The 21,885-nt window shown below is 47.2% G+C and overlaps 1 protein-coding gene across 1 annotated transcript; it reads right to left on the reverse strand.

Moving 5' to 3' along the window:
- Window positions 1-4,156: 4,156 nt before the first annotated feature.
- On the reverse strand, window positions 4,157-17,880 carry LOC149333214 (uncharacterized). The gene is made up of 3 exons (XM_089556003.1): window positions 17,802-17,880; window positions 7,925-8,221; window positions 4,157-4,458 (listed from the first exon to the last, which is right to left on the reverse strand). The coding sequence occupies exons 1-3, from the start codon at window positions 17,878-17,880 to the stop codon at window positions 4,157-4,159; spliced, it is 678 nt and encodes a 225-aa protein (XP_089412129.1).
- Window positions 17,881-21,885: the final 4,005 nt, after the last annotated feature.

Below are 21,885 nucleotides of genomic sequence, written 5' to 3' on the forward strand. Positions count from 1 at the left end.
GCAAATGGTCCCAGTAAAAGAAAATACCCTTTAGTACCTCCTGACTCAACAGCTGAAATGCAAGGTTTACTTGCATTTTTCCGAATGCGTTTGGATTCACATGTGATTGCGTGATGTGTGGCATCACCTTCAATGTCACAAATCGCCCGCGCGCGCTTGCCAACTGGCTGGGCGAACGGCGCGGCTTGCATAGCGCGCCAAAAGCCGCACGCCTGGCAGCTGCAGCGCCACCTACGCTGTGCATCCAAACCGGTTTCACAGGGGCCCCTGGAAACGGCGGCCGTTCAAGACACTAGGAAAACCTTCTAGCCTCTGTAACCATAGGCTCAGTGTTTGCTGCTTGAAGTCCCACTATGGTCACGAAACGGAGTTTCGACTTACAGCGGAAAGTTTGCTTGTTTGTATTCGTCGGAACGGTGGAAAAAGGCGCATAATTAAGGTGGTAAGGGTAATCGCTCTCATGATATCCTAGCAAAGATCAGATAAATGTTTTCATTAAAGTCGGGGGTCGTTCTTATTAGCTTGGGCGAGTCTTATATGCATTTATTACTTTTTTAAACGTTTGCGACCAGTGGCTCAGGCTAAGGTCAAGTCTTAGCCGTTGCATTGCTAGCAATTCTTTACACTTGGTGATGGTATTTAGTACAAGTTTTAATTGCAATGTTCTTAAGAACTACTTGCATTCGCCGGCAACTGCGATTTATACGAGTAAAATGTGGTAGCGCTGGGAAAATGCATGGTTTTTAGCTACCGCAAGCGATGACACTCCCTAGCTGTTTTATCATCCATCAGTGCTGCTAATATCAAATTCCTCTTTCATGACGTCGTACTAGCCAGTTCGTTCCCTCTTAAATAACTCCACCAGTGTCTTCACCTGGTACGCTGTCGACGGCCACAGGGCAGGGAGATATAGATATCATGAAAAGAAGGGTGACTACAAAGGTAGACATGCGGGCTAGTTGGTAGACTATGATTCCTTCAAACAGCGCAAAATACAAGGACACAGCGCTGTGTGTGTCTTTTCCTTCTGTGTCGTTGTCTTTTGCGCTATTTGAAGGAGTGGTGATTGCTTATGCCGCATTTCCACCACCTGATCCGTCCCGTCGGGAAACAAACGAAGGGTGTCAAAGGATGGAAAAAATTTGCAGGAGACGCTTAAGCTCCACCTTAATGGTACGACGCTATAGCGTTAATGAGCTCATGCCCATATATGCGGAATTGATCATTTCCTACTTTCCATTCATAGACCGCTGGGAGTCCTCAAAGCAATCCTGTCGCAGGGGCGTAGCACTTAAGCGATGTGCCACTGCCGTGGGATGGCAGGTGCTGCCACCGCTGCGTCTCGTGTCACCCAGGCTGCTCTTCCCTAGCAACCTCGAGTGACCGAACATTAATTTAACTGCCACCACCTGCCACGGTGGCCAGTTTTCACACAGCCCGGTGGACAGATTTCGATGACGCCACAAAGTCACGTGATCTACGAGGCCCACTTGCCACCTACTGGGCCACATAGGTTGCTTCGCAGGGGATCTTTCGTGCATCTTTCGCTCTCAGTCAACGACGCCGACGCCGCTAACAGGCTGGTCCTTCAGGGGCTGGCACAGCATTGGTAAGTGAGGTGCCCCCCATGGGTCATGAGGGGGGGCTCTGCACCCCACCTGTAATTTTCATAGCCAAAAAAAGTTTACGCCACCAACGCCGCCGACAACGGACGCCTACGACGACGTCGGCACTTCTGCGACACGGGCTCCTTAACGCTTGATTGTAAAACATTTTATTTTCCGGAAAGAGCCTGATAAGAGGTCGCGTTAAGTGGTCGAGAGTAAGCAGCCCTCGACGACTTTGTCAGCCCACTCAACCGCCAAAACTTGCGTTCTGGGGTCAGAGCTAGCCAGCAAGGCCTCCCACCGCTCGAGAGAAGGAGCTGTAACTAGATCACCCGGAGGTGGCTCTATTTTGCAGTCCCACAGGATGTGATCGTAGGTGGCTCGTTGGCGACAGTGTTTACAATTTGGGTTGCAAAAATCTGATAGGGTGCGTATAGTGATAGGGTGCGTATCGGTCTCGTCTGTAGACGACGCCTTAACGCCTTAACGCTTCCTCGTAAACAAGAGTGCATTTTAAACTACGCTTCATTGAACAGCGAGAAATGCCGCTATGGAATAAAGTTTTTTCTCAGAAAAGCGCAAATAATTAACCTGCATAAGGTAGCGAAAAATTTTGAGTCCATTCAGTGCAGTCAGTTAAACAAGTTAATTGCTGTTGTTCTAGAAGCTATCTGAAAAATACTTGCCTCCATTAAATGTTTAATTAAACATTTTTCCAACAAAGCCATCGCATTTTAAAAAAATCTAAAATAAAGTTCTCCTTGTTTTTTTTCGCAATTGGGCAGCCTGTGCTTCTTATACCCTTTCTTCTTTCAAGAAATCTAAAAGCCCCGCCAGCTTTGCGTAGACACCCTTTTATCTAACGTAAGCACTTTGTTGGAAATAGATGGTTCAGGCATAGGATTGCCGCAGACGTTTTATCAAAACACCATCAGTGGCGTTAGTATTAAGGGAAAATGCTCTTCCATCGTTTATAGCCCTGCTGCTTATGCTCTATAAAATACATAAAAAAGACTAAACGAATATGCGAAATGATGTAGTGAAGCTGCAACAGCAGAGGGCTTTTGACGTTTGCTTGGCGCTATACACCTTCCTATTGCATTGTTGAATTTGATATCACCATCACTTTTCGTGTTCTATTCTACCTGTGTTTCTGATCATCATCAGCCTGACTACTCCCATTGCAGGACAAAGGCCTCTCCCATGTCACTGCAATTAACCCTGTCCTTTGCCAGCTGCGACCACCGTATCCCCGCAAACTTCTTAATCTCATCCGCCACCTAACCTTCTGCCGCCACCTTCTACACTTTCCTTCTCTTAGAATCCACTACGTTACCCTTAAGGACCATCGGTTATCTTCCCTTCGCATTACATGCCCTGCCCAAGCACATTTCTTCTTCTTGATTTCGACAATGTCATTAACCCTTGTTTGATCCCTGACCCGCTCTGCCCTCTTCATGTCTCTTAACGTAGCACCTGTTATTTTTCTTTCCATAGGTCGCTGAGCCGTCCTGAACTCTGTTCTATTCTGTCGTCCTTTCTTGTGCTGTTTTTCGCGTTGTAGCTGTGGGAGATCGTCACCAACTCGCCCAACAACTAGGTTTAGCCTCCACGTTTCTGCCCCATAGGTGAGTACCGGTAAGATACAGCTGTTGTACACTTTTCTTTTGGTAGCTGGAGGTTCTTGAGGAGTTGATATAAGGTAGAAGCCTTCTGGAGGAAGGAGGTGGTCGGAGAGTGGTCGTGGGTATAGTGGGCCCCTGTCAATGGCTTGTACTGGGTGGAGCCATCTGGTAGGTGCAAGTGGGTTTAGTTCGACTGCTGCGTGTGCTTCTGGCAGGTGAAGATGGGTGGAGTCCTTCTGGGAGGTGGAGCGGGGCGAAGAATGGAGGCGGCTGTGTGCGTGCACAGGGGCTCCTCTCATGGGCTTGTGCTGGGCGGACACTTCTGGAGGGTGCAGGTGGGTGAAGGTTCTGAAAGGTGGAGATGGGTGGTGAGTGGGTGTTTGAGTGGGTAGTGGGCATCTCTCGTAGCCTTCTGGTGTGAGAAGGTCTTCTCTAGTGTAGCAGAGTGTGGATGGTAGAGATTGGAGGGGCTTCTGAATGGTAGAGGCTTCATTCATTTACATTCACACGCCAATGTACGCTTCACTGCTTCGCTGTCACACGCCGACGCTTGGATTTTGCGGAATGGCACTACTAGAGCGATCGCAGTAAAAGCACATACCATGACGCTTTGTGTCGCTGTCTAAATTTTTCTTTGCACGTTGTATGCGTAAAACTAGTTCAAAAAAATTGACAGGAACTAAGGGGCTATTTAAGAGCTAAATACAATTTAGAGCATTTCATGTGTTCTGCCATTTTAAGTGCGAGCAAGCGAAAAATATCCGAAAACCAACAAGTGAGAAAATACTAGCTGAATGGTATTTAACCAACGTTTCGAGAACTCGGCATATGACATGAAGGTAGCTACGCACATAACGCTAGCGCAAAAGCAAGACATTAGCTGCGTCACTTTGAGGCCATGTCGCAAAAATGTGTGTGTTGAATTCAGGGCTGTTTAATTCTGGTCATGCGTCCCACACAGCTAAACACATTCCTCTTCAAAACTCTTTTCAAGCCAGAGAGAAGTCGCTCTTCCTCTTTGTTGAACAGCTCTTTGGATACGTAGCGAAGCGACTTGTCGTCGTCTCCGCTGAAAGACCTCGCTTCGAAGGTGGGAATCCCAAGGTTCGGGAGCGTGACGTGGTCAGCGCAGAGCCGAACTCTCCCGTCCCGGCGGTTACGGCGTACAACGAATCGAACGGTGAGGTCGGTTCCTTTCACGACCGTGTCGAATTCTCCGCCTACTTCTGCGAAAAGAAAGAGAAAAAAAAATATTCGTAGAGCTAGGCCTACCGACTCGGCGCATGAATCAGCGAAAGCTGTTATCGTTTTGCTTTAGCCATATAGACTTGCATTTTGGCGTGGGACTACGCTCAGGTTGCGCTTTAGTCCGCCGTCGTCATCCATACCCTCTTCCTTCCACTGTAGCCATCCTCTGGGTTCTTCCAAAGACTGCTACCTTCGCGCCTTCCTCCGCCCTCACCATAACCTAGCAACCTCCCCACCGTGACAAATGGTCACGAAATTATTTCACTAAGTATTGTCTTAGGGTTGGCGCTGTAGATTCCAAGGTATAATGTACAGCCATATGGTTAAGCCAATCTTATAACAGATCTCACTGTGAAAAATTACGGAGAGCACTTCAGACTGTCTAAGCGCAATGAATGCGAAATCTTATATGTGTCATCGTAGGCTACTAGCTATTTTTATTAATTAGTTATTACTAGTTAATAAGTGTTAAAAACGTCTGAAAGACCTTTCGGTTGAAGATCCTTACGGTATAAGCCTTTAGGTTGCAGGCCTTAAGGTCAAAGGCATTTAGAATAAAGGTCAAAGGCCGTCAAAGGCCTTTAGAGTGATGGTCCTCAGGCTGAAGCCGTTTGCGATAGAGGCCTTCAACCTTTAGGCCTTTACCGTAGCCTAAAAGATGTATTTACTCTAAAGGCCTTCACTCTGTAGGCCTTTGACCAAAAGAACACAGGGTGTTTATGTACACATCCAGCCTCTGTTGACTCTCTTACGGTTTCAGTGGAATCTGTGCTGATGACATCTGTGGAGTTTTCGGACAGCGCCACGTTTCGTTACCGATGAGCCATGCAATGCTTTCCCATTAAAATCTCAAGACGGTTACGAGTTTGCAACGCCAAGGACCCGGCGTACTTGGTTCGTCGCGAAGAAATGGAGAAATATGAGAGTTGGTACATTAGAGCGCGTGCTCTAACCGCTAGGTCAACGCAGCAATGGTCTAGTGGTTACAGCATCCGCCTCCTATTAGGAAGCTGCGGGAAATGCTGGGCTCATATGTGTAGGATATGCATTGTTACCGATGGCTGCCCGATGGTTCTGTTCATCCCGTGTGTAGCCGGCGGCGAGCTGGCGGAAGCCGACTTCAGAGGCGCAACATTTCAAAATGAACAAATAGCAGCTAATGCTGCAACCCCAGGCCACCACAGCGGAAGCCTAAGCGTTAAAACATAGGCCTTATATGCGGGAAGAACGGGAGGAGGTGATTGTTGCATTGTTAAGCGGTGGTGCTGTGCACCCACCGACCTCGGCGGGCTACGCGGACGAGCCACCGACGCTAGAATTTTTAGGAACGAGCTAAAAACAGCTAAATCTGTAAAAACATGAAAGTCAGCAGGACACTTTGGTCCGTCTCAATGTCCAAACCACTAGCATTCTTCATTTACTCTGGCCTGCCTTACCTCAAAACTGTCACCTAATGCATCTAGCATGAAGTGTAATAAGCTACAACTGACGCTGTTCACTATTATTGGTTTATTTTAGGCATAATAAATGATTACTCCTATACTCACTGTCCAAAGCGTTGGTTAAAAATTGCGTCTCGTACGCTAGGTAGGAACGTTTTCATTCTTTATTCTATGCCTTGAGTCTTCGAAATTTGTTTCTACTCTCCGCTAAAAACATTTCAGTGCCCTGTTCCACCTGGTACGAAATACGCAACCCACATTTTCTGCAAGGAGGGACGTCTAAAACTTAGAACGGGCAATTGACGAAAACTCAACAGCCTTTAAACGCAAGGTGGACAGAAGAGTGACCAACGCCAGCGCTGGTGTTGTCCATTGTTTTGTTGTCTTGTGCTTAAAGGCTGTGCTGAAGCCAAGTAACGAAAGGCGGATGCTGGGCATTCAGTCTTGGCATGCAGCCCATGTCCAACATTCTTGGACACAAATTTTGAATATTGTAAAACTGTAAGGTACTGATATAGAAATATTGAAGATAATGGTCCACTCTCCCGATATAAATCAAATCTTCGTTTTATAGTGTTTGCATCGCTCGAATAGAGCAGTTAAGACTGCCATAGAAAACCAGTGGGGAATGCTTTTGACGATAGCAAAAACGTTAATAGCAAAAAAAAATCGAAGCCCTGATCTGCGGATATATCGATTTTTACAGTGAAATCCTACAAAAAATTGCGCTCATAAACAGTTTCCCGCTCAAAAATGATTTCGCCCAGAATTAGAGAGTTTTAGAATAACGTATGAGCGCTTACGTACGCTATACGCAAGCATTTAGCGGGAGGTGACTGTGGAAGTCGCAAGAGCAATTTTAGTTTACCGTACAACCCACCGTTGATAGATCCTTTATATACGGTGGTACAACCGCCCGAACGCAACGATAGCCAAGGCTGCTGTGGCGCCATCATCTGGTGTTATAATGTGAAAACATTTTCTGTCGTATTTATCGCGCTTAGCCAAGGCATTGGCCAAGCTGATCCAAGTCGTATCATGTAGATAGCCGGTTGCATGGCGTCCCCGATGAGTCGCGCACTGCGCAGTCGAGGCAGGGCCTAGGTTTTTTTTTTAATTTTTTTAGGTAACCGAACCAAGCAAGGTTTATTTAAGAACGTCATGGTACGTACTGGCATTCTTTCGGACCGCTACTGTCCTACAGCCGGAACGGCTACTTTTGGCAAGGCTTATGACTACCTTGGCATAAAAATCCAAATCAAGCCAATCCACAGTCGGCGGTGTTTTGTTAGGGTTAGGAACGGCGGAATCGTTACACAGAATCCAAAATAGGGCAAGTTTATCACGCATTCGTTCTGCTTTCGGCGAGAGGAGGCAAAGCGAATACCCACGTTCCATTTAAGGGCAATGAATATGCTCAAAAACCCAATAACATGACATTTTCTCTCCGAAGCGGGCGACGTGGGCGCCGCCATGTGGACAACGCTATTTTTTCCTGGCGTACGCAAGAGCACGCACGCTAAATTAGAAAAATAGCGCACGTAACGTTAACGTACGTAAGACATCGATTTCAAATAGCGTTTGGCGCATGCGCTGTACGACTGACGCTATTTTATAGCGTACGCTATGCCTTTGCGTATGTCTACGTACGCTATACTAAAACTCTTTATTGATGGGTACGCTATTTAAAAATGAACAGAGATTTCAGTGGGTTCAGAAAATAAGACTATGAAACGTTTGGTTTGATTTTATAAAATTAACATCCTAAAGCGACCCAGGCTTTGAGCGGCGCCGTAATGGAAAATTTCGACCACCTTCGTTGCTTTAACGTTCACTGATACCGAACAGTGTTAGGACCCCTAGTATCTCACATCCACTGAAATGCGAAAGACGTGGATTCGATCCGAGCTGCGGTGTTAACCGTATGAAACCAAACAAAACGTTCCGTAACCCTATTTGCTGAACCCGTTCAGACATATGGAGGTTACAATAGAGCGATTACCTGCGTTTCCATCATTACCATGGCGGGCGCCGAGCTTCCACCAGAGAGTCGATAGCACGGCGGAGAGGGTGTACCTGGCTTCGACCGTATCCTTTCGGCCATGGAAGCAGTAGCGTTTGAAGCCCTTGGCATCGTGCCGCCCCACCTGGGTTACGTTGAACTTCCAGGCCGTGGTATTGGCGTAATCGTACCCGCTGACTCTGCCGCTCACGCCGGGAAGCAGGATTTTTCCGGGCGACTGTTGTCTGACCATCTCGAGCAAATCCATCACGGTCAGGTCGCCGACTGGTGGCCAGTCTGGGAACGGAGCACAGCCATCATCGCGATTGAACTCAATGTAGAAGAAAGCGCTCACGTTGCGAACTCCGGTTACCATAAACTGAGGTTCTATGCCATCCGTATCCATTCTCAATCTAGGAGACTGATCACTGGCCATCTGTCGTGCTCATAACGGGCCCTGCCTAAGACCTGCATGTCTTGAGATGTTTGCTTGTGTGTTCCAATTTTTTTTATTTTGAAATGAATTAATTCAAGCGCACAAGAACACATACACAAGAAGAGGAAACACACAGGACAGGCGCTAAAGAAGTTTTCGGCCTGCCAAACAGTATCCCCTCGGCCATACAGACTAGGCCAGGGCCAGGCCACTTCCCAGGTGCAAGTCTCTTGCACAAAGTGCTTGGTGGACCCCTCACCAGAGACTGCTCTTGTACCAATTTAGGTTTGGTCATCCTCTGGCTCGAAAGCCCTCCCATCGAGCGTGGTGTACCGGTCAACTACTGCCACCCCGTTGGGCGTGAGTGGGTCCAACCCACACACGACCAACGGTGTGGCAGTAGTTGACCGGTCCGCCACGCTCGATGGGAGGCCAACCCAAACACAGTTCCAACTTCCGCGCTGTTTTATGCGAAGCATACTACTTTAGCTACCACTTCAGCCCTTCACCGTGGTTATGCGCCTCCAAATCACGTGATACATGACGTCACACCACGTGACACGATGACGTCACGACAGTAGAGAAACGGGGGCCCACCTCGCGCCGTCGCTGTGGTTGTGCGCCTCCATCATCATCATCATCAAAACGTTTATTTCCACCGAAATGAGACTCCTTTTTGGACCCCCCGGCACGCAGGCCTAAGGGAGCCCTACTTAGGAGCCTCGCAAACTAAGGTCTGGTGAAGACACATTGTCTCTTCACGGCCTCAGCCGCCAGGCGGATGGCTTGCAATTACGTGACACGATGATGCCACACCACGTGACACGATGACGTCACGACAGTGGAGAAACGGGGCCCACCTCGCGCCGTCGCTGTGGTTGTGCGCCTCCAAATAACGTCATACATGACGTCACACCACGTGACACGATGACGTCACGACAGTGGAGAAACGGGGGCCCACCTCGCGCCGTCGCTGCGGTTGTGCGCCTCCAAATCACGTGATACATGACGTCACGACAGTGGAGAAACGGGGGCCCACCTCGCGCCGTCGCTGTGGTTGTGCGCCTCCAAATTACGCGACACGATGATGCTTCGCATTCTCCAGGCTTAACCAAGTTAAGCCTCAGCCTTTTTTTTCCGAAATTCATTTCTGCCCAAGAAAATTGAGTGACCTTAGTTTGGTGTAAGATGCGGACAAGCGCTTGCTGTCAAAGTCATGTTCTTATCCTTCTGCCTGTTGACGTCACAGCGCGCCTTTTTCTTTCCATCATTCGCGGTGCTCTTCCTAGCTTAGTCGATTTCTACATTTCAGATCGAGCTATAGGAGTACTGAACAGATTTGCCTGTCAGAGAATCATTTATTCTCTAGCACATCGAACTGTCATGCAAGTTCCGGATATGTTCAATCACAGCAGTAATAAAGACATCAGCGTTTACATTTGATGAATGTGAAGTAAAAGAGAAGCGTAATTGACCGCCAAAAGGTACGAAAAAACCTAAGAGCTTAAAGATAACTTGTTTCGTACACTGAAAAAGTGAATGAAGAAATAACGGGACGGTCAAACATCTGATATGGCAATTCTACGAAAGCAGCTGGATTTAGCCTGAATTATTACTTTGATGTTTTTACTCTAATCACTGCTCTTACCCTAAGCCAGTGCTTCGTACACGAGATAGAGGTTTAGTGAAAGGGGAGGGAGTTGGTGGTTGGGTAATGAGTGGTGCTTCTGGATGTTGGAGGCGGAAGTGTGAGCAGCCCCATAGGTGTGGAGGCGGGTGGAACTTCTGGAGGGAAGCTGGCTTTCACAGTCCATCTTCGAATTCGGTTTCGCCGTCGCCTAGATAACGGGGAAAGCCGGGCTAGTTGGTAGTTCGTACTTGCGTGTATACCGTAACCGCGCGAACGGCAAGGACGACGAAGGAAACAAACGGGACGGAGCGCGGAACTTCAACTGAATTTTGCTTCACAGACACGCCACATTCATACATTAGTCGTAAGCACACCTGAAACTAACAAACACCACAAAAAAAATACGATCGATTTGAGTAGTTAGGCCTAATGCGAATTAGGTGCGCTAGCTGTTTGGTTTCCACTTCGATTCCGGCGTTCGGATCCAGTCTTCATGGAAGGCAGTTTGTAAGGGATCGGTAGTGTACGCGGGGTCATCGGAACGCGGCTGGGGGCGCTCAAAGCGAAGCGTCTCCTTTCTTGGAACGCGGCCGCTCGCGAACGCGCCGGGAACTACGGGTGTCCCCCCGCCCAGCGTAACCGATTCGCGCACGTACTGGCACGAATGTGTATTTGTGTTTGTTTTTATTTTTATTTTGTGGTAGAGAGGGTGGTTTACCGTGTAGAAGCGGGAGGGCTCGCCATGCCCTTGAAGAGCCAATCATGTTAAGAGGGCAACATGATTGGAAGCTACCAAATGTGGGCCGGGCCTTTAGGGATTTAAAACCGGGCCCCGGAGCCGGAAGCGGGGTTCTGCGCTAAGGTCAGGTGCTATGCATCTTCGGCTATGCCGAGTAGGGGCCTCCCCTAGTATTTGCCAGTTCCGCCTTTTTGTTGTTTTGCATCTTTTTGCTCTTTAATTTGTCTCAAGTGCCTAAACTTGTATATGCAATGTAAATAGCTGTACATAAATTTCAAGTATTCGCCTCACCCCTGCATCTCAACTCATCGTGAGACCGTCTCTGATGGGGCACCCCTGGTGCGAAGATCAAGCTTCAGCCTTCAAGTTAAACCAACCGTCTCTGGTGGGGCACCTCTGGTGCAAGGAAAGAGAACCTGCGAAATTTACTGGCGCAGTCGACAGGATCCTGCGACGACAAGGCAACAGGTCAGCGTTCGAGAACGGACCTGCAGGGAGAGACAGCGGCAAGAACCACGGCAGTAGTGCAGCGACGCGAGACTGCGTCCGGTGAAGGAAAGCAGCGCGTCGAGAACTCGACGGTCACCGGCGGGTCGCAGCAAGTGACGACAATGTGCACAGGACCAGCGGCGTGCGACAGCTCATCGCAGCGTCCGGTGAAAGTGGCGGTGGACTGCGACGCCAAGGAGCTGGCAATGCGGATCGACACATCGAAACTGTGAGTTTCCTTCGTCGCATTGTTAGCATCTCTGTGCATGTGTGCGAGCCGGTAGGACAGTTGATGGGTACGGAAGGCGGTATGGAGAGTTATCCAAGCCGGCTCTCACTCGATGTGAGGTACCAGGTTGAGTTAGCGAAGGCGCGGTTAGCGGACCTTCAGGCTCAACTTGCGAAAGTAAATGGCGGAAAGGCGCTGCTTCGCGAGGAAGAACCTCAGGATGTTAAGTATGTCTTGAAGGTAATAGAAGCAAGACGCCAGCAGGTAGAGCTCGAGATCTCTAAGATCAAGGAGAGTAGAAGAGCCAGTGAATCAGCCAGGGAGAACTGCTCCAAGTCCCGAGAGGTGAGGCTGCCTGTGCCGGAAGACAAAGGATTATGCTTGTCATGCACAGGTCAGGGAAATAGCAGTGAGGACGCTGAAAGCAATCAGCTGGTATGCGGGACCGCTACTTTGTTAGGAAAGGCCGCAAAAGGTTCAGGAAGTGAAAACAGGATTCCTGAAAGACGCGGAAATATCACAACTTTTCCGCCACCGCGGGCGGCTAGCAAACAACAGGAGCAGCCAAATTCTCATGATCTAGGGCCAATCGAGACCAAGGTGCCCGTTAACAAACAGGACAGCGATATAATTCCTGCAGGCTCTATGAATGAGAGTGTGACCTCCGACACGGGGCTAGTGTCACGACGAAGTCTAACGTTGTCGCAACGGCAGACAGTGTCGGGCAGGCGGCAGGAAGTGCCTCGTAGCATTAGTGATGGCAGGAGCGTTCCATCCGAGGCAGAGAACGGAGGTGGGCCTGTTGCGCCTACCGGGCAGAGCGCCGCGCAGTTGTCGAACGCACCCGATGTATGTCCGATCAGGTCATCAGAGGACGGGGAAATGCGTGGCGACTTGCCAGAAGGCAAATTCAGGTCGAATGACTGCGAGGGGGCTCATGCAGCCTCAAACAATGCCACGAAGCCGGCAAGCGCCGATCAAGCACGGAGCGGCAATTTCAAGGTCTGCCCGTACAGTAAAGGTGAAAATGGCTTCAAGCGAGGCGAAGTAGCAGGAGGCAAGGGCGTGGCTTTCAAATTGAAAGTCGTTGCGAGGAACAGTACGTTCCGGGCTGCAGTACGTCAAATTAGGTGTAACAAAGCCGGCCGCACTGTTACAGTTGGACTGGGCAAGGGATATGTTCCTTATGCAGCACGCGGTCTGTACTGGCGCGCCGACGAGAGCTTGCCCTTAGGGGCGTCGCATGGTCCAGGTTTTGGACCTATCGAAGATCAGGTCGTTTTCGATCCTGGAGGGCAGCAACTTTTTAGTTATCGCCCCGTTGTGGCGCCAGCCTAATGAGCAGAGTGGCCATTAGGCGTTAATCGTGTCGATCGAGACACGTGTTGGCTCGAACGCACACAGGGACGCGCGGTGCGACCAAGGAGGCTCACGTGGCCGCTTACGGACCAATGAACGCTCCGGTTGCAAGTGTCTGTGTGCATGTGTGCCCATTCGCGAGGATGAGTGTGTACTTTGAGGTGGTGAATTGGGTGCAACCCACCAACTTGGACGCCGTGTTACGGCGCACGGTAGGCATGCCACTGTGTGTATTTTAGTGTGCAATTTGCTTATGTTTTCTTGGTGCCTTAAGCATTTTGCGTAATGTTGTGTTGGTGCCCGTGTGCATTATTTTGCTTTTGGTTTTGTTGGTGCCAGTGCTAGTGTAGCTGCGGTATGTCACCCACAGGGTGGTTTTGTGACCCGTACCGATCCCTTTGTTATAATTCTAAAAGTGGCATTTGAGCCCTTTGTAGAATCTTGGGAAGGGCGTGTAAGGGATCGGTAGTGTACGCGGGGTCATCGGAACGCGGCTGGGGGCGCTCAAAGCGAAGCGTCTCCTTTCTTGGAACGCGGCCGCTCGCGAACGCGCCCGGAACTACGGGTGTCACCCCGCCCCGCGTTACCGATTCGCGCACGTACTGGCACGAATGTGTATTTGTGTTTGTTTTTATTTTTATTTTGTGGTAGAGAGGGTGGTTTACCTTGTAGAAGCGGGAGGGCTCGCCATGCCCTTGAAGAGCCAATCATGTTAAGAGGGCAACATGATTGGAAGCTACCAAATGTGGGCCGGGCCTTTAGGGCTTTAAAACCGGGCCCCGGAGCCGGAAGCGGAGTCTGCGCTAAGGTCAGGTGCTTTGCATCTTCGGCTACGCCGAGTAGGGGCCTCCCCTAGTATTAGCCAGTTTCGCCTTTTTGTTGTTTGTCCTTTTGCTGTTTAATATGTCTCCAGTGCCTGAACTTGTATGCAATGTAAATAGCTGTACATAAATTTCAAGTATTCGCCTCACCCCTGCATCTCAACTCATCGTGAGACCGTCTCTGACGGGGCGCCCCTGGTGCGAAGATCAAGCTTCAGTCCAAGTTAAACCAACCGTCTCTGGCGGGGCACCTCTGGTGCAAGGAAAGAGAACCTGTGAAATTTACTCAGTTGTTCCGATAGCGATATTGGGTTAATGTCCATGTTTGCGGTATTCGCCACTCTCTTCATTCATAGATACCGGGGAGTCGTCCTATCATTTCTGGCGCAGTGGTGCAGCGGTCAAGCGATGTGCCACTGCCCTTCTATGGCAGGTGTTGTCGTCGGTGGGACGTGGGTTGCTTGGGTTGGGTTGCGATCCAGGTTTCTCGTGCTGAACAGCCTCTCATGATTAACTGAGCTGCTGCCTGACACACTGATTAGGCTACTATCCTGCCCACCCCTCGGTGAGCAGGTGAGCAGCCTGCCACAAAAACGTATTCAGACAAACAGACCAACCGACTAATCGGCAAACCGACAGACAACGGCTAAATGCAGGGAATGACCACTGCGGGCTGTGCAACAGTTTTTTCTTTCTTTTTCTCTGCCGACACTAACATATGTAAGTGCTAGCGCACTAAAACTGCCATGCCGGCGTGTGTGGAGCAGATTTCCAACTAGACATAGCCAGCATGGCAGTTTTTTGTGATTGTTTTTTGTTTGTTTCCAGGTATAATTACGACGAGTGTATAAAAGAGACGCGTCTGAAGTCAAACTCAGTAGAAGTTCAACGCTCCATCCTATCTGTTTCTTTCTTTGTCCCTTGCCAATCACTCGGTTACAACATGCGTAAAAGTGCGCCGTCGCATTTTCGCTCCGTCGCTGTATGGGCTTGTAGTGAATGGAGACATTGTGAATGGTGAAAAACGTGGATCCAAGTTGGGGGTGGATGAATGGGCAGCACCCTGTCTAAGGGTGCGCGGTGGGAAGGTGACTGATGCTACTCTGGGGTGGTGTCTTCATTCTCCGAAGACAGATAAACGCCACCGTTTTCGCACTGCGACATTGGTACTGCTCGCACGATAAAAAAAGGAAGCAGAAAAAAGTCAGTTCAGTAAGAAAACTGAGGAATATTTTTTGTACAGATATAAAAAGCAATCCACCTAAAACAAAATTTAAAATCCTAGAATCGTAGTAGTACACACATATCGCACAATAAGCTCAACTACACGCGCATTTATGGCAGTACTCACGCCTTTAACTTTTCTCCGCTCCCACGTGCTATACGTCTATGGAATGATCTTCCAAACTGCATTGCATCGCAGCGCAACCACGGCACGTTTCATAATCATCTGGTCAAACATTATATCGATAACACCTAGCACGTTTTCTTCTTTGCCCGAGTCATGCCTTGTTTTTTTTTGTTGTTTTTTTTTTCTTTTTTGTTTTTTTTTTGTCACACCCTGTTTATCAGCCCATTTGCCTTCCTGTGTATTTGCTCACGTTCTTTTTTTTCGTTACTATTATGTCGTATTTATATTCTATTTTTTTTATTCAATGTTTTTCTGCATGTATTTTGTACGGTCGTGATAATTTGTAATCAGCTTTTAGAACGTAACAGTGTTTGTTTCTACGCATTTTTGGTTTCTTCTAGCTACTGTTGCACATGTTTATTGCTCCCCCCTTACTCAATGCCTCCCTGGAGGCCTGTAAGGTACCTGTAAATAAATAAATAAATATCAGAACGTTATGGCGAAATATCCCCTGGTTTGGGCTCGAAAATGCATCACTGATTTAAACAACGAATTCGGGAAGGAATACTCTAGGTCGCAAAAGTCGTAACATAACACTTGTAGAAAAGAAACGAAAAAGCCTTGATAAATTTTGCGCGAGACTTACGAAGACGCATTTTCATTCAGAACGGCCAGATGTCAGCTGAAACTACGCCGTTTATTACAGGGCCTTTAAAAATAAAATGGATTGGCAAAAATCACTTCTGAGCCAGCTGGGAAATATAATTTATCTAAGAGTAAAATTCATCCCATCTGACACAATAAACGCTAAACGTCCCTGACGGGAGCCACAATTTTACATTCACACAGTACGAAGTTGACCACGTGAGTCATGCTACTCGAGCAAACGTTGCACCAAGCCTTGTGTATACAATATCTTTTTATTGATTTTATTAGCGAATTTTGGTATTTTCTTCAATTATGAGGACTTTCTAGTAATCACAGAAACGCCAAACAATTTTAAAGAAAGAAACGTGTGAAGAAGTTTAATTCAGTGACAGTCAGCTTCTCTTTTTTAGGAACGATATCGAAAATAAATTGCTACAAAATAGGACATATCATTTCCGTTAAAGCAACGGACTGCCTCAAAGGCATCATTTCGGGTTCATTCACAGCCCCTTTGCTACTCGGGACAAATGAGAATAAAACAATAATTCTATATGCAAGCTTGGACAAAAAAAAAACTTTACTATCATATCACTAGACTTCAAAATATCTTCAATATAGCTAAGTCAGAATTCATAAGCTTCTTAAAACTGCTCAATGTCCTCTTATTGGGAAGACGTAAGCAGTTATTTTACTTATTAAGAAAATAGTCGCCGATACAGAAGATGCAACAGTTCTTCTTCACTTGCTAGCCACTTCTCAAAGTGACCATTGTCAACTCGTGGAGAATAGCTTAAATTTATAATTTAGAGAATTACACTCCAACGTGAAGTTTGTCAGCCCTTTCAGATGATCTAACACCGACAGTGAAACTAAATTTTAGAAAATAACTTGATAAGAAAAAGCACATTCAGCGCTAAATTCTGTGAAAACACGTGCGGGTCGCAAAAAGCCTTGAATATAGCAAGAAAATGTTGCATCACCTACGTGGCACCACCGTTCAACTTATTCGTGAACACATGGGACGTGGCACACATTTGGCAGATTTTTTTATTATTATAATACCTCCCATACTCATCTTTTTCATTTTATTTATGAGATACGTTTTATCTACTTTGTGCTTTATGTATTTCATTGCGCGTTATAACGAGGCCAACGAGCTCATTTATTTTTTTTTCTTCCTTCATTGAGGCCTTTGCACGTGAGCGCACTTTTGAAGACTTAATGGTATATCACAAATGAAAAACGAAAACAATATCACACTAGTAGATCAGCCGCACAGAAAAGCTTCGACTCCCGGCAATAAACTGTCACACATACAACTCAAATTAACTTGCCCTGTTGAAAGTGAAGAGCCGCGTTTTCCAACTTTATACAGGTGCGATGTGTCAGCTAACAAAGAAGGAACTCGGGGTCCACACAGATATATAAAAATAGTTGCATACCCTATTGAAAATTTTTTTAGAAGTTTGAAAGGGTCAGCAATAAGATTAGGTCACATTTGGTCTTGTTTTATAGCATTAGCGTCCCAAAGTGACTCAGGTACTGAGGGACACCGTAGTGGAGTGCTCCGAGCAATTTCGACCTCCTGGGGTGCTTTAACGTGCACTGACATCATACAGTACAGGAAAGTCAAGGGTTCGATCCCGCCCGCGGCGGTGCATTTAGATGGAGGCGAAATGCTAAAGGCCCATGTACTGCGCGATGTCAGTGCACGTTAAGAACCCTGTAAGGTTAAAATTATCCGGAGCCCTCCACTACGGCGTTCCTCATAGCCTGAGTGAGTCGCCTTGAAACGTTAATGCTATAAAACCAAACCAAATGTGCCATGATCCTGTATGCAGACCCATTCAAACCTATACAGATTTTTCAACAGGGTGACGACAGTCACATATCTGTAAACAGCGTGATTGCGGCAAGCGCATGATGAAGCGGTGGTCCTGGGTTCAAACCCTAGACCGGAACGAATTTTGCATTAACTACGAAGTTTCCGTGGAAGCTGTTAGCTCTCCTTTTTAGCAGTATGGGTGCGTTTGGGTGGGTGCAAATGACTAATTTGCTCCCTCATTACAAATTTACTCCACCTTGGAGGATTCTCTTAGACAAATCACCAATGTACGTGAAATTCAATGTACCAGGAAAGATAAAGGTTGACTCTTTGTGTGCTGAATTACTCACTCCGGCATACTCGGGTCCTGGAGGAAACCACTGAGATGACCAGGCATATTGTCGCCCATGCTGTCGTGCCTCTAGCCATCTCTAAATGGAAAAAAAAAATTAGGGGGATACTTCAGTTTCGCCTCAAAGGTATGACGCAATAGTGTCAACGCAACGATTGCGTTAGCGGGTAAATGCCCATACTATATGCGGAAATGGCGGTAGGCCATGTGGCACTACCTGTTATAACGCTCATTTTCGAAATCGTCTAAAATAAGTTATGTTCAGAGCAGAAAACTGCGGAAAACGGAATCATTTGTCGGACCTAGAATATTTACAGCCTACGGGAAAAGAACCAGGCAGTATTACTTTCCATTTTTTTTCAGTCAGTTTTTATTACATCCAACAACTGTATCTGAAATAAAAGCTAATAAACAAGTAGGTTTAGGTTTATGGGGTTTAACGTCCCAAAGCGACTCAGGCTATGAGGGACGCCGTAGTGGAGGGCTCCGGAAATTTCGACCACCTGGGGTTCCTTAGCGTGCACTGACATCGCACAGTACACGGGCCTCTAGAATTTCTCCTCCAAAGAAATTCGAGCCGCCGCGGTCGGGATCGAACCCGCGTCTCTTGGGTCAGCAGCCGAGCACCATAACCACTGAGCCACCGCGGCGGCTAATAATAAAGAAGTAGATGAATGGATACTCATAATGTGCAATAGATAACTATTTGAACTATTTGGGCTACCTGTCTCGAGGAAAATTTCACCATTTTCCTTTTTAAAAAAATTTGAAAATAATATTTCATTCAACCGTTTTCTTCAATATACGAGTAGTAGTTTCTCCATTGCTTATTCTACTATATAGCTGCTGATTATGTGCATGGAAATTTAGTACGTGATTGAGGATTTGTGTGCATAGTGTAACACGATTACATAAGCGGAACATACCAAGAAGATGTATTAACTGTCGGCGTTGTGTGCGTTTGCAATGACAAGTATATGCTACAGATTTAAGGCGATCGTAATTTTGTAGATGATGTAGAGAAGATTCTGGGATGTTTACAAGAACGATATATAAAACCAATGTTTATGGGTGTGCGTTAATTGACGGAAGATGTAATTATGAGAGCTAAGTAGAGGATATTGACAGTGTCTGGTGTGTACGGCGTGAGATGTTTTTGTTTTTCAATATAATCCGCCTGCACGTACCGCACAAAATCAACATTGCTTTCGCGGGGAAGGTTAAAAATTGTAATGTAAAAGTGTCCGCAGTACATATTTCACAAATCTTACAACTCAGCATTACCAAGAACTGCGTGGGAGTGTTTCAAAGGCATTTAGTAAATCACGCCAAAAAATTTAGACTAGCAAGCAATAAAACACATCCCTCAGTTCTCCGAGACACAAAACTGCACAGGGCACATGGGTCAGTTCGGTAAAGTTGTAGTTTTCGGTTAACCTCATAACGCAAACGCATTGGAAACTTTACCAGTTACAAACTTCGAGGATTTTATTACTATTTGTCCTTTCATAGTAGGAATATAAAAAACAAAGGCTGATTAAGAACAACATGACTGCAGCAAAATTAAATTGGATAATTCTTATAATTTCTGAATGTCTGATAAAAACAAAACCGCTCGTAAATACGCAGACATATGCAATAAATGTACTCACGAATAGCCCAACTAGCCTTGTAATAGTCACCATAGTTGTAATAGTCAACATTCTGTAATAGTCAGCATTGTTTAAGCAGGCTTCGTGCCTGTCTGGCACTTGACAATTACTTTGGTTTGACAAATATATTGGAAACGGCCATTCCTTGAAATGTGTTAACAAGTGTGATGCAGTTTCGCGTGCAGACATGAAAATTATCCTCAGTTTTACGCTCTGCATAGCAAGTCATGCGCCGAATATTGCAAAGTTAAAAGAACTATTACAGCAGCGTTTAGCCATAGGAAAGTACCGCGCACAAGTTTTGGTGTAACATAGCTCTGGGTCAAAAGACTTCTGGACACAAACGGCCTGCTTTTGAAATATACGGTGGAGCACGCACGCTGCTTCTGGAGGCCTAAAGGTTCTGAAAGACGAGATCGAAGGCCCTTGCCTTGTACAAAACTGGAGCTTCACGGCTGTCACAGGTGCTCTACAACGTAAGTGAAGAGAGAGCCATCCCTACTAAAAAAATGTCTATGATGGACTAATCTCATACAGGTTGTGTCATACAGATGTCATAAGTTATCATAAATATTATGCAATATATACGACAATTCATGACATTCGTATATGTGTATAATATTTTATAATTTCTCCTCCAAAGAAATTCTAGCCGCCGCTGACGCGGGTTCGATCCCGGCCGCGGCGGCTAGAATTTCTTTGGAGGAGAAATTCTGGAGGCCCGTGTGCTGTGCGATGTCAGTGCACGTTAAAAAACCCCAGGTGGTCGAAATTTCCGGAGCCTTTCACTACGGCGTCTCTCATAGCCTTAGTCGCTTTGGGACGTTAAACCCCATAAATTAAACCAAACCATAAAGCTTGTATGAGTCTGTTGCATCATACAGCTTTTTGCAGCAGGGTACATGTGATCCGAGAACCTTTGATCTAGGGTGTACAGGCAACTCGGATATCAGAATGAATGAACAATGAATTAACAAACAAGAGCAAATTAAGTCATCACTTTTGAGTCAAAGTTGATAATGCCTCTTTGGCATCATCCACCCAAGGGAAATCTATTGAGAACGGAGGAAAAAGTGTGCGCTTTGAACTCATACTTTGGTGTAATTATCGCTCAACTGCGGATAGTATACTTCTTTTAATACTGACAGCACCTGTACATTCCAAGGGCCAGATTCTGTGGCCTTTCTTTTTTCCTTTGTTTTGGTCCTTTATCATTGGCAGCGGCCTCATGTGACGTCAGGGCCGACAGATGGCAAGCAATACTTCTTTATCGGCTATGTTATTAAAGGCGTACTTGACCAATAGCAAGACGGCAAAGTAAAGAAAAGGAGAAGAAAAGCTTACAAGCTACAGCCACTGATTTCTATACCTATCCACCCTGGCCAATCCTCCACCGTGAGTATGGGTCATTCATCTTAAGGACATCATCATCATCATCCTAAGGACATATACCGAAGCGTGGCCTTGTGGTAGAGCATCCGCCTCGCCTTCGGGAGGTGCTGGGTTCGATCCCCAGTGCCGCCGGGTACCCACCGGTTTCTTTAATGGGTACAAGATTTCCCTTGGCCTGGTGCTCGGCTCTTCTAGGGTGAATTGCTTGGGAAAAGGGTCTTAGACCAAACAGTTGCCTTGGCGGATGAGTGATAAGTTCCCCCGCCAAGCAACCATAAGTCCGCCTCGTGCGGCATAAGCCCAATTTGTGGCCCTTTTTTCGCTTTGTCTACACGACTCTCTGCCCACAGTGACGGGATTTGAAGGCGCAGGCTCCTTTCCCAAGCAATGTAGCCCTAGTAAGCCGAGCACCAGGCCGGGCCATAGCTTGTACCCATTTTGAGAAAACCGGTGGGTACCCGGCCGGTGGCGGGAGTCGAACCTACCACCTCCCGAAGCCGAGGCGGGCGTTCTGCCACGAGGCCACGGCTGCGGTGGATCCACTGGCAATCAAAGTCACTGGGACCCTCTCACCTTGGACACTACGAAACTCCGAACTTCTGTGATGGCAGTCGCAAAAAGAGCGTGCGCTTGGGGCAAGAAAAACAGACGTTGTGCGAGCCGCGGCGGAGCATGCTTTCCGAGTAACGGGAGCCGTTTGCAACAGCGACGCGTGAATAGAAAGGTGCACGCAGATACCCGTCTTACCGGGAATGGCGGGAGCGTCTTTGCGGTCCTAATTGTGATGAGAAAGACATCGATCACCGAACACTTTCAGGTAGAGCGGTGATTATTCACTCACACACAGTCGGCGGCACGTGGTAGGAATTTATTTTTTGAGCGCACTCGGGGAATTCGACGAGCACAAGGTTGCGTATGCACAGCGGCGCCAGCTGCTCGGGCATTTTCAATCTCCGGAGAACACGGCACGCGCCTCGGTATGTCAGAAGAAGACCCAGAGCGGATGCGTGGCTTACGTGTTTGTTTAGCGCTCATTAC

The sequence above is a fragment of the Amblyomma mixtum genome, chromosome 8 (genome assembly GCF_055824585.1).
Source record: "Amblyomma mixtum isolate Tamu chromosome 8, ASM5582458v1, whole genome shotgun sequence".
Taxonomy (NCBI): Eukaryota; Metazoa; Arthropoda; class Arachnida; order Ixodida; family Ixodidae; genus Amblyomma; species Amblyomma mixtum.

Bases quoted from the DNA above. Each gene is read 5' to 3' on its own strand.
- LOC149333214 (XM_089556003.1), bottom strand. From the start codon at position 17,880: ATGGCTAGAGGCACGACAGCATGGGCGACAATATGCCTGGTCATCTCA. The intron at 8,222-17,801 runs GTGAGTAATTCA...CTCCGTTCCCAG, and splicing joins CAGGACCCGAGTATGCCGGA to ACTGGCCACCAGTCGGCGAC. The intron at 4,459-7,924 runs GTAATCGCTCTA...TTCTTTTCGCAG, and splicing joins TGGTAATGATGGAAACGCAG to AAGTAGGCGGAGAATTCGAC.